General features: G+C 42.1%; 1 protein-coding gene across 6 annotated transcripts in view; it reads left to right on the top strand.

Moving 5' to 3' along the window:
• Positions 1 to 13,391, top strand: part of LOC143285272 (ras-GEF domain-containing family member 1B-like) — a 199,214-nt gene that overhangs the window by 175,049 nt on the left and 10,774 nt on the right. For all 6 annotated transcript variants that reach the window (XM_076592538.1, XM_076592533.1, XM_076592564.1 and 3 more), the window contains 10 exons: positions 136 to 225; positions 1,050 to 1,127; positions 2,102 to 2,190; positions 3,623 to 3,764; positions 6,555 to 6,641; positions 8,856 to 8,921; positions 9,295 to 9,363; positions 10,174 to 10,266; positions 11,291 to 11,393; positions 12,630 to 12,670. In XM_076592538.1, coding sequence (XP_076448653.1) covers positions 136 to 225; positions 1,050 to 1,127; positions 2,102 to 2,190; positions 3,623 to 3,764; positions 6,555 to 6,641; positions 8,856 to 8,921; positions 9,295 to 9,363; positions 10,174 to 10,266; positions 11,291 to 11,393; positions 12,630 to 12,670 — 858 coding nt within the window. The remainder of the gene's footprint in view (positions 1 to 135; positions 226 to 1,049; positions 1,128 to 2,101; positions 2,191 to 3,622; positions 3,765 to 6,554; positions 6,642 to 8,855; positions 8,922 to 9,294; positions 9,364 to 10,173; positions 10,267 to 11,290; positions 11,394 to 12,629; positions 12,671 to 13,391) is intronic.

The following is a 13,391-nucleotide window of genomic DNA, read 5'->3' as shown; positions in this document are numbered from 1 at the left end:
AGGTGCTAATCTTCCACCCCCTCTGCCTCTTTCTCTCTCTTTTTTTTTTTTTTTTTTTCATTCTCTCGCTCATACATTCAGGTGTAGCTAGGTGGGCAGTGTTTATCACGTGCGTTCGGTCTTTACTGCTTGCAGGCGCTGATCTTCCAGAACGGTAACCTGCTGTCAGGGTCCCTGGAATCGTTGATTCAGCATCTGGTGCCCACTGCAGACTACTATCCAGATGTAAGTCTTTCTTTTTTTTAAAAATTCTTCCTTCATCTAGAACTTTCTCTCCTCTGTGTGTGTGTGTGTGTGTGTGTGTGTGTGTGTGTGTGTCTGTGTCTGTGTGTGTCAGTGTGTGTTTGTGCACGCGCGCATGTGTGTGTATTCGTGCATGCATGCTTTTGCATGTGTGTGAATGTGTGTTTGTGTGAATGTGTGTGTGTGTGCTTGTGTGTCAGTGTGAGAAAGGGAGAAATTGCACTTGTACATGTATGCCACTGTAAATTGTTACACAAGGTTGGGTAGTTGGATGTATCTGGAGTTTCTGAAGGTTTTTTTTGTTGTTGTTGTTTTTTCTCACACATAATTTTCTGTTGTTTTTGTGCTGCCCATTATCCGTACCATTTCATTGGCATCACACACACACACACATACACAGACAGACAGACAGACACACACACACACACACACACACACACACACACACACACACACAACTCATTCCAAATCCACCACACACAGTCACATCCGGATTCATATTCCTTAATCCTAGCACCAGCAGCCAACAAGAACTATCGATGTTAGATTGACAGCAGGCAACACGCTTGAAGAGACCCCTGCACTGCTGTTGAATCCATAGCTTCGGGGCAGTTTTGGGGAGTAATTTTTTGGCAAGAAACTGATCTGCTTTCATGATAAAGATATACATCGGACCTACTGGAAGCAGTCATAGTGTTAGCATGCGAAGCTTCTGCCCCTCATTTTGTGTGTGTGTGTGTGTGTATAGTGTCATGTGCCTTTTGGTTTAAGTGTTAATTGACTGTTCTTCTTGACTTGTTTTGCAGAGGACGTATATCTTCGCCTTCCTGCTCAGCTCTCGTCTGTTCATCCATCCCCATCAGTTGTTTGCTGAAGTCTGCCAGGTACGTTACGCACCTGGGGATGACTCATCCCCTGACATCATGTTGTTGTTGGGTTTTTTGTTGTTGTTTTTTTGTATGACTCTGCATGTTGGGCTTGTTCTGTAATATTTGCTTTGGAGAGGTGGGGAATGAGGGAGGTACTCTGGGTGAGAGAGAGAGAGAGAGTGTGAGTGAGTGAGTGAGAGAGAAAAAGAAAGTGTGTTTTTGTGTGAGTGAGAGAGAGAGAGAGAGAGAGAGTGTGTGTGTGTGTGTGTGTGTGCACGTGTGCATGTTTATGTGTGTTTTTGTGTGAGAGAGAGTGAGAGATAGATTGTGTGTGTGTGTGTGTGTGTGTGTGTGTGTGTTGTGAGTGAGATAGAGAGACTGTGTGTATATGTTTATGTGTGTTTTTTGTGAGTGAGTGAATGAGAAAGAGAGAGAGTGTGTGTGTATATGTTTATGTGTGTTTTTTGTGAGTGAGAGAGCAAGCTTGTGAGACAGAGAGTGAATGCATGCATGTGTGCATGTGTGTGTCATTACAGGGAGATAAAAAAAACATTATTTTCAGTCATATCTGTGGAATGAAATGATAATATTGACAAGAATTTGAAATGACCAGCATCTGAAATATAAGTAAAATTGTTTCAAGTGTTATTGAACTTCTGCAGACTTCTGTAATCGCCATTGAGTTTTTCCGTCATAGTGTTTCATTCGTTTCTGTGTATGTCAGCTCAGTATGTGTGTACCTGGCAGTAATATTCAACTTGGTAGATTATTGTTCAAGAATGCCATATTTGATATTTAAATGGGTGTGCCTTTATGAAGCTGAAAAAAATTCAAATAATACACGGTAGACCTTTTTCTGTTTCACATGTTTGATATTCGGTAGAGGTGGTTTTTAACCAAAAAAAAACAAAACAAAAAAGTACAGAAAAACTCAGGTTAGCAGGAATATGTGCTTGTTAATTAATTACTCTCTCTCTGCTTTTTTCCAGTTGTGCGTGTATCAGCAGAACCTGACGAATGATGCAATCAACAGAGATGCACTGGGAAAGTTTGGTCCTCACATTGTGAGACTCATCAGGTGAGGCTAATCTTTTGAAATTTATTCCTGTGTTATATGTTTCTACTTCTTGAAAAAAAAACCCAAAAAACTGTCGCTTTTTCTGTTTCTTTCTCACTTTTTCTGCCTTACTTTTCTTCCTCCTTCATTTATATCAAAGTGAGAGCTGTATGATCAATGGCTTCTCCACTGCATTGGGAATTCATTCACAGCGTAGTATTTTTGAAAAGGACTTTGACTCTCAGACTAGCAGTCAAAATTGCACTGGCTCTTAGCGCTGCAGCTTTGGGGGTGTAGTTGGCCTTTGGGGGTCATTCCAGGGCTGACTGTTCAGAAGCCCTCTTTGCCGAGAGAGTGGGGACATAACTTGGACAAGACACTCTTCACTGTAATCAAATTGTAGCCCTTATACTCAGGACAGTAGTCACTTGCTCTGATGTTCTTACGCTTATAGACGGACATGACCAACAATTACACATCTACATGCTTTGTTCAACTGGAAGGAGGGGTGGGGGAAGAGAAATTAATTCTTTAACTGCTGAACCGTTTATGAGGTGAGTTGATCAGCCTGACGACGGGCACAATAGCCAAGTGGTTAAAGCGTTGGACTTTCAATCTGAGGGTCCCGGGTTCGAATCACGGTGACGGTGCCTGGTGGGTAAAGGGTGGAGATTTTTACGATCTCCCAGGTCAACATATGTGCAGACCTGCTAGTGCCTGAACCCCCTTCGTGTGTAAACGCATGCAGAAGATCAAATACTCACGTTAAAGATCCTGTAATCCATGTCAGCGTTTGGTGGGTTATGGAAACAAAAACATACCCAGCGTGCACACCCCCGAAAACGGAGCATGGCTGCCTACATGGCAGGGTAAAAACGGTCATGCATGTAAAAGCCCACTCGTGTGCATGCGAGTGTACGTGGGAGTTGCAGCCCACGAAAGCAGAAGAAGAAGAAGAAGATCAGCCTGACATGCAGTGTATGTACTACATTGTGTGTGACACATTTGATGTTTGATGAATGAAAGTAATGCAGTCCCAAGGAGTCCAATGAAGAAGTCCAGACACAGAGCGGTGATTGACAAACTGACATGTAAACCCTTGACCGCCACACCCCTCACTGACCAGCATAATTATCAGCAGCAGTCAAAGGGTTAAAAGAATGTTTGTTTTCTTTGCGGTGGACCCGGTGTTATTGCTGATCCTTTGATGATGTTGCTGTTGATTAATCCATGGGCATTTTTTCAGTCAACACGCACACACAGATGCACACACACTCTCTCTCTCTCTCTCTCTCTCTCTCTCTCTCTCTCTCACACACACACACACACACACACACACACACACACACACACAAACACACACACACACACAAAGAAACTGAACAGAAACAGAGAATGGTTGCTTATAATTATCATGGTCACGCTAAAACTGATCTGTTGTGTATGCCACTAGTGAGTGGACAGAGCTGTTCCCTTACGACTTCCGAGACGAGCGGATGATGAAACACATGCGAGACCTGACACAGCGAGTCATCACCATCTACCCTGAACTGAGGAAGGATATCAGTGCGGTCATGCATGCACTGGTCACTAGGGTATGTATATATAAATTATATATGGATATATATATATATAACTACCATGAACTACTGTTTGGTGGGCATCTTTTTCGTTTCTTTTTTCAGTATTTTCATCTCGTGTAATTTTATTATTATTGTTATTATTTTTTTGTTGTTATTGTTTTGTTATCATCATCATTCTTCTTCTTCTTATGATTATTGTTATATGATTTTATTATTGTTATTCTTGTCATTTTCTTCTTCTTTTTTCTTATTGTTCTGATTATTCTTCTTCTGTTGTCATCATCATCATCATTGTTATCATCATCATCATCATCATCATTCTCTTTTGTATGATTCTTCTTATTATTGTTAGTCTGTTATTATCTGTCTTCTTCTTTTTCTTCTTCTTCTTCTTCTCCTCCTCCTTCTTCTCCTCCTCCTCCTCCTTCTTCTTCTCCTCCTTCTTCTTCTTTCCTCCTCCTCCTCCTCCTTCTTCTTCTCCTCCTTCTTCTCCTCCTCCTCCTTCTTCTTCTCCTCCTCCTCCTTCTTCTTCTTCTTCCTCCTCCTCCTCCTCCTCCTCCTTCTTCTCCTCCTTCTTCTCCTCCTCCTCCTTCTTCTTCTCCTTCTTCTTCTCCTCCTCCTCCCCCCCCCTTCTTCTCCTTCTTCTTCTTCTTCCTCCCCTTCTTTTTCTTCTTCTTCTTCTTCTCCTTCTTCTTCTTCTTCTTCTCCTTCTTCTTCCTCCTCCTCTTCTTCTCCTCCTTCTTCTTCTTCTCCTCCCTCTTCTTCTTCTCCTCCTACTCCTTCTTCTCCTTCTTCTTCCTCTTCTTCTTTTTCTTCTCCCTCTTCTTCTTTTTCTTCTCCCTCTTCTTCATCCTCCTCTTCTTCTTCTCCTTCTTCTTCATCCTCCTCTTCTTCTCCTTCTTCTTCATCCTCCTCTTCTTCTTCTCCTTCTTCTCCTCCTCCTCCTCCTTCTTCTTCTCCTTCTTCTTCCTCCTCCTCCTCTTCTTCTTCTCCTTCTTCTTCCTCCTCCTCTTCTTCTCCTCCTTCTTCACTGCTTCTTACTCTTCTCCTGTTTCTTCTTTTATTCTGCAGATGTGGTGTAGTGCTATAGCATGTATGGATCAGTCAGCATGCTTCAGCGCCTCCTTATAACTGAAACTGTTTGTTGTTGTTGTTGTTGTTGAGTTTGATTAGCCTTATGAATAGTGTTGTTTGTCTGTCTCTGACTTGATACACACTCATTCACCCCCTCCAACAACGCAGCCTTCACCCCCTCCAACAACGCAGCCTTCACCCCCTCCAACAACGCAGCCTTCACCCCCTCCAACAACGCAGCAGCCTTCACCGAGCCAAGACCTGAGCCTTGTGAATAACTTGACCTCAAGGGCTAGGGCTTTCTTGCCAATAGGTCATCAAATTCCTCTTCAAGCCAAGCACCAGCGCAACAAAGACACACACGCACACATGCACACACACACACACACACACACAAACACACACATTCACACACTCTCTCTGTTTCTCTGTCTCCCTCTCTCTCTCGGTCTCTCTGTCTCTGTCTTTGTCTCTCTCTTTCTGCAAATGGCTTTGTTAACAGGATTAGGAGTAGTGAGTATTAAAAAAAAATTAATAATAAAAAAAAAAAATCACAAGAGGACAGAGGGTTTGAATTGTCAAGTTTGGCTGGGAGGCCACCCAGTATGGAGAAGAAAATTGTGTGTGTGTGTGTGTGTGTGTGTGGCTGTGTGTGAGCGCACACACGCGTGTGTGCGATAGTAATGATCTTCACAGGCAACAGGGTGTTGCCGCGCGTTCTGTCTACGACAAAACATTTCTGCTGTTCTCGTTTACATTTAATGGAAGACAAAAGGTGCAAAACAAACAGGAAAGATCAGGTAAACATGGGCTAATGGAAGGTTGTTGTTTTTTCCCCTTGCTTATCTCACCTGCTCATGAGGTGTTCTGTGTGTGTGTGTGCACACATGGGAAACACACGCATGCACGCACACACACACACACACACACATGCACACACTGGGATGCACACACACATGCACTCCCCCCCCCCCCCACACACACACAGATTTGCACACACACACAGATTTGCACACACACACACACACACACACACACACACACACACGCACACACACACACACACACACACACACACACACACACACACACACACACACACACACACACACAGGACAGGACACTGGAGCCAGAGAAAGCAACAAACAGACCCAGTCTTTATGTCAAAACAAACCAGCGAGCAACGGTTTGCGCAAAAGAATGTGTCAGACACGGGAGAAAGGTAGAAAGAGGGTGGAGCAAGATCAACAGCAAAATTTGCGGTAAAGTCTTGCACTGTTTTCTGTTTCTTTTGGCTCCACCCGCTTCCAGGGGAAAGTCAGCCACATCGCTTACAGAGAACGAGCAACAAGAAGAAACAACAGAAAACTTCCCCAAACAAGACAAAGTATAATAAAATATAATGGAACAAGATGATCTGTGCAAAAAAAAACAACCAAAAAACCCACAAAAAACAAAACAAACAAACAAAAAACAAAACATACCAGAATAAATAAAAATATATAGCATGAGTTTTTATGATGTATATGATGCTTTGAAAATTTGTTCCATATATATGTGAGTTTGTGGGCATGACCCATCTTTCTGACTGTACTGTTTGGAGACCACCTTCATTTTTGCTTCTGAAGAGAATCCTCAAACGTGCATCATCATTGAATTTTGTCGTTTCCCTGCTAAATGCTATGGAAAACAGACCTGTTATTGATGATGCATGTATTTTGATTGCAGCTGTCAAAACTGGACACCTATGAGATGACTTTGAGCAAACTGGGCTCGGAATCCTTGCAGAAATCGCAGACGCAAGCTATTCCCACGGTAAGCGTAACATTCATGCTTGCCCTGTGTTTGAAGAGGAGTGTGTGTGGTAGCAGCTTTCGCGTTTTTTTTTTATAATTTGTTTAACCAAGGAATATTTATCTTGATATATTTGAACGTACAATTTTCATTCTTTGAAGGATACTTTTGGTCAGGCGGATAACCAGAAATACAGACATATTTTGGAGGATCATGATCAGATAGGGAGGCCAACAGGCATGGTGGGATAGACAGGCTGGCAGGCAGACAGACAGACAGAGGCATGGTGCTGTAGCTGCCAGCTTGTTCAGGGGTCGATTGACCAAAAAAAGGACAAATGACCATATCATTGGGAGGCAATCACTCGAGCCACACTTCAGGCAAGGTGGTGGACAAGTGGGAGATAGGGAGGTGGGGAAAACACACTCTCCTGTACAGGAAGACTGCCCTCAGTCCCCATCATCATCACAGCTGCCCCCACACCTACCTCCCACTGCTGTGGGTAGGAAAGAAAACCCCTGACAGCTGAGAGATGGCGACAGCAGTGGCGGCAAGTCGTTCGCTGGTCAGGTCTGTGGGCTCAATCGCCTCTGGATTGCTTCCTGTTATTATTCCACTTCACCTCCTTAAGACGCTCCGGATACAGGCGCTCAGCAGTGGTGTGTGTGTGACTTGACTGCTGCTGCTGTAAATTAGGGAGTCGTGGGGTTTTCTGTAGCATTCATCATTATATCTTTATATACTTAATACTTTTCTGTCTGTTGGCAAAGTCATGATTTCAAAGCTTGGTTTTAGTGTTTAGCTTTTCCACTCCACCCACAAACCAGTCAAGCTGAGACCAGGGAAGTGTAGTGTACGTACTTCTTCTGCCTGAAGCTAGAAACGTCCACAAAGTTGTTCACAGTGCAGGGAAGCGTTAAGTTGGGCTTGGGTGATTGCGGTCAGGCGCCTGTGGTACAGCGCAGGAAAACTGAAGGAAAAGTGAAGACGGGAGACAGATTGGATTGTCCGTCAGTGTGCCCGGGAGCGTTGCTGTGATCACTTCCACCACTGCCGCCACCACCGCAGATCATTGCAGTGACTTGGCTTGGCATGAGGCAGCCTGTAGTGTGACTGGACCACCATGGGTCTCACACACGGCACAGTGAAGCCCATCATTGGGGCAGTGTCAAAACGGTGGCACTCGGACACTGATGCTTTGATCACAGAGGCTGAGGTAAACATTGAGGTGTTTAAGTATTTGAGGGAAAAACTGAGATTGTGATAGAAGAGATGGATGTAATTGTATTGAGAGAGACCAGTTCTGTTGCTGTGGTTTTTTTTGGTGTTTTTTTTTTGTGTGTTTTTTTGTTTGTTTGTTGTTTTTTTTATCGAGTTCTATTTTGGTACACACTCCTAATGCTTCATTATGATGATATTTGTATTGAGAGAAAAAAAAATCTGGTTTTTGTTCTGTCTTTCATACATTTTTGGAGCTGAATTATGTTTCTACTTTGATAGAGGGTCAGAGCTATGATATGTTTTTTTGTTTGTTTTTTTTAAATTTGTGTGTCATGTGTTTTAGCAGTTTTACAAATTGGATTAAAGTCTGAAGAGATTTGATGAAAAAACATATTTTACATATTTCATTCTCAAACAAGTAAAACATTTATCAGTACACAGGAGAAAATAGAAAGTTGAAACATATATGTTTTTTAGCAGCAAATCTGGTGCAGAACATTGTAAGAAAATTTAGCAGTTAATACTGTCATTGATTAAAGTGTTAAGGAGTGAATGAACCAGCAGTATAAGAAAAGGAAAAAAGAAAAAAAGAAAGAAAAGAAAAACAGAAAGCATCATTAACCCTTTCACCACCGCAGGCAACTTTTGTTGACATCGAGGGGTCATGTTGATGAAACCATTTTTTACATTGTAACAAAGCTCAACAGTGGAGCTGCAGCCAGGTTCTCGCCAATAGAACAATAACTAACCTTCGTCCAGTGGCCGAGTTTTGAAGTGTACAAGTCCATTGCTGGGGAGTGTTTTCCACACAGAAACTTAGCAGCGAAAGAGTTAAAAGAAGAGATTGAGAGGGAGTCTTCCTTGTCTTCAGTTTCTCCAGTTTTTGAGTTATGCATACGTGTGAATGACTGGTGCGAAAGCACTTTGATTTGTCTATGCACAAGATTCAGCGCTATATAAATACCATTATTATTATTATTATGTCTGTACATGTGTGGTTGACGGTTGTTCCAGACGGACATGATGGAGGTGTGTCCCAGTCCTGTGGTGTTGGCACAGCAGCTGACGCACATCGAACTGGTAGGTCTCTGTCAGTGTGTGTGTGTGTGTGTGTGTGTGTGTGCGTGCGTGTGTGCGTGTGTGTGTGTGTGTGTGTGCGTGCGCGTGCGTGTGTGTGTGTGCACATAGATGTGTTTCGTATCCTTTTTTTTTTTTCTTTTTCTCATCTTCTCTCCTGCACCTGTTTCCTTCTCTCTTACACACACACAGACATACACAGACACACACACACACAGACACAGACACACACAACACACACACACACAAAGAAAGAGAGGGAGAGAGAGAAAAAACGTATTTCCTGTCACCAATATTCTGATGTTTGACTTTTCATGTAAAAAAAAAAAAAGGCAGATTGTGATAAAGTTTTCTGTTTTATTTTGTAACTTTGCAGGAACGTCTTAGTATGATTGGACCGGAAGAATTCATTCAGGCTTTCTGCAAGGAAAGGATAGAATCAGAGGTGAGTGCCATAAAAGAACAGCTTAATTGATTAAATTCAGATTTGCTTTGGGGTTCTGTGTTTTAGATAATATGATTTCAGTTGTGTTTTTTTCTGTAGATATAGAAATCCAGTTCTGTTTACAGTGAATAAATTGTCACATTTTTTTTGTATGGTAAAATTTCCTGGAACTCCTGATGTAGCTTGTGTTCACCTAGAAATTGTTCAAGAGGAAATTTGTAACACTCAGAAATTTGCTTCTGTTTCACGTCAGTCTCTAACTGATAATTTGAAAGACTGCCAAAAAATCTTTGCAACCCAGTAAAACACAAGAACAAAATGGGATTGTGAAGGGAGGTTTTTCTGTGCCGTTGTTGATGGAAGTAGTCTGCCAGTATAGCTTTACCCTTCAAAAGGGATATTTCCTGTGGGCATCTGCCAGGAATTCTGCAACTCCCTGTTTTTGATTGTGTAGCACACTGATCAGTAAAGCTGCTCCCCCCCCCCCCCCCCCCCCCCTCCCCGCCTGTCAGAACACTACCCTTTCGAAAACAAGGAAAATGGGTGAAAATAGAAATCTCCCACCCCCTCATAATCTCTTTTTTTTTTATCAGCTGTTGCTGTTATTGATTTTTGCAGATGCCAAAAATAACATGGGAGTGTAGCGCATTAGAGTAGTTGTTTGGGGGTGTATGGCTTGTCGGTTTTTTTATTTTTTTATTATTATTTATTTGGGTTTTTTTTATAAAGGTGTATGATTTTTTTTTTTTTTTTTTTTTTTTTCATTTTTTTAGCAGTTGTGGATCAAAGTGTGTGTGTGTTTTTTCGCAGACGTTTGACGACATGAAGACAACCCACAATCTGGAGTCTTATGTCCAGTGGTTCAACCACCTGAGCTATGTCGTGGCCTCAGAGATCTGCTCGGTAAGTGTGGCTTTTTTGTGCATGTAGTGAGTGGTGTCTGTGCGCAGGTCAGAATGAAAATCACCATGGACATGATTGTTGTTATTATTGCAGTGCATTAGACAGACTGACAGACACACTGGTGCACACACACATGCATCATGCACACATTTACTTACACACACACTCTCTTCTCTCTCACGCATGCACACACACAGGCACACACACAAGACACACAGACACAGACAGACAAGTGCACACACACACACACAGAGACACACCACACTCTCTCTCTTTCTCTCTCTCTCTCTCTGATTCACTGTCACTCACACTCACACACTCAAAATTATTTTTTACACCTTTGAAGTGCACTGAAATTTCAAAGATAAGTTTTATGCCAGGCCATGAATTTCGGATGATGCCATAATTATCTTTGATAGGAAAACAAACACTCTTGCAAGCAGACAAAAAAAAAAAAAAAAAAAAAAAAGGAAATAGAGAGAAATACTGAGCGGTGCTGTTGCATTGATTGTAGTAATGCATTCTACCTGAGCAGAGCAGCCTGAAGTTCACTTAGAGAAATTTGTTGTGACAGAGAGTAATGCAACACAACACAACACAACACAGAACACCATACTGCACAGCACTACACTACACTACACTACACTACACTAGAATACAATAGAATATGCCTTCATTACCAAGTGTACCAGAGTCACATAGAATATTCGGAAGGGGTGGGGTGGGGAGGGTGTTGGTGGGGGAGGGTAGTACATAAAAGGAAACAAACATGAACTACATGTGCATATCAATATAAGAACTTGTGCCTGCACACTGCACTGCACTACACTACACTACACTACACTACACTACACTACACTGCCTTGTACACCTACACTACACTACACTACACTACACTACAATGCCTTGTACACCTACACTACACTACACTACCCTATACTACGCTACACTACACTACCTTACCTTGTACACCTGTTGTCGCTGCACTAACCAAGCTGCTAACGGTGTCTCCTGTGACTTGCAGCACCTGAAGAAGAAGAACCGTGTGCGGATGCTGGAATACTTCATTGACGTGGCCAAGGAGTGCATCAACCTGGGCAACTTCAACTCCCTCATGGCCATCATTGGTAAGTGCAGCGCTGGCCCGGCGGTAAAGTGCCACACTTGGAAGCGGGTGTCCAGGGGTTTGAGCCAGTCTAGCAGACCATTGTGGTTAACATGATTGTTGGAGGAGGTTGGCAGAATGGTTAAGACCCTCAGCTGCCAATATAGAGAGGCCATTGGTGTGTGGGTTCGAATCCAGCTTTCACCCTTTCTACCAAGCTTGACTGGAAAATCAAACTGAGTGTCTAGTCATTCGGCTGAGACGATAAACTGAGGTCCCCTGTGCACTTGGTGCACTGGAAAAAGAACCCATGTCAACGAGAGTGTTGTCCTCTGGCAAGAATCTGTAGAAAATGTCCACTCTGATAGGTACACACATGCAAAAGCATGCACTCAAGGCCTGACAAGGTGCACTGGGTTATGCTGCAGGTCAGGTAACTGCCTAACATGATGTGGCGTGTATATTATGGAATTGTCCGGAAAAAAGTGACGCCTCCTTGAGAAACTGAAACTGATTGCTGCGTATCTTCCCACCCAGGAAGCTAAGGTGTCCATTGGTTTCGAGTCCCATGTACGGACCGAGATTTTGTACCCTGCCCTCCACCACTAGACAATGGCTGGTGTGGTCTTGGCACTGGTCATTCGGATGTGACAGTAAACTGAAGTTCTGTGTGCACAGAACCCACAGCAACAAAATGGTTGTTCCAGACAAACATTTTGTGGAGAAGTCTGCTTTGATAGTATTTGTACAGTTACACTTACAGATGGACAAAAATGTAGATAAATATGAACGTGCTAGACTGTTGGAATGTACTCTCCCGAACTTCACACTGAGTAATCCTGTTATGACAAAAGGTAATATGCAATTCAGTGAAAATTCATTTCTAACTGGCTAGTAGTTGACGTAAATGGTTTTGATTTTTGAAATATCTGTTATGAAGACATTGACTAAGCACCGGGTAGGTCTTGTCTTGTATCCCCATTTTATCAGATAAATATGTATTTTTTAATCTTCCTACTTCTCCCCCTATCCCCTGAATGTAAGTGATTTCATTGTTGCTGTTATCGAGTATAATGTACCATTGTGTTGAAAATAAGCAGGCCTAGTTATATAAATTTTCATAAAAAATGTTACAGAATCTTTCACAGGGCAGTGTTGAGGGCTTGTGTTGTGGTTATCCAGATCTCATATACACTGACAACAGGATGTGTTTGCTGAAAATGTGTGACACTAACACTGGTTTTCATGGTGTGTGCAGCCGGAATGAACATGAATCCTGTGGCCAGGCTGAAAAAGACGGTGAGTCTGGTCAATTTTTATGTATGTATTTATTTATCTGTCTATCTATTTGCCTGGAAATAGCAAATCTCTCTTTTGATACTGAGCAAAATGTATTGTGCAGACAAAAGGTATACTGTGTGTTGACTGTTTGATTGGTTTAGCTCCTTTGTGTAGGATACAAAATGATTATATACTGAGCAGTAAAGGATTTTTAAAAAAAAATTTTTTTTTAAATAGAAGTTGCCTTTGTAGGGCTCTGGAGAAAAAACCCAACAAATTTCAATCTTTTATAAGTGTGCTTTTGTAGGACATTGGAATCCTAGCTTTCCGGAACATTATTTATAAACATTATCAAGTAGATGGCAGCAAACACAAACAGAATTATGTTCAACAAATCAAAACACTGAAAAGTGTTCACAGAAGGTGGCAGAAGGAGGGAAGGTTAGATGGCAGGCATTGAACGCCATATTATTTTCCCACACAACTGACATTATTGAGGTAAGGGAGAAAACTCCATGATAATCAGTTACGATAACTGGACACATGGGGTGTGTATGGTGACAATCACCAGTCACATGCATGTGGTGTGTCTGTGTGTATGTGGTTACTTTATTTTTTTTTTTTTTTTTTTTTTTGGGTCCCTTCCATTGAAGGTAATATTTTCTCATGTTGAAAAATATCATCATTATCATCAACGACAGTTCCATATCGCATATTTTTCAAAATATCACTGTCAAAG

The sequence above is a fragment of the Babylonia areolata genome, chromosome 1 (assembly GCF_041734735.1).
Source record: "Babylonia areolata isolate BAREFJ2019XMU chromosome 1, ASM4173473v1, whole genome shotgun sequence".
NCBI lineage: Eukaryota > Metazoa > Mollusca > Gastropoda > Neogastropoda > Buccinidae > Babylonia > Babylonia areolata.
The sequence above is the reverse complement of the archived record's forward strand: the minus strand, read 5'-3'. Positions and strand labels throughout refer to the sequence as shown.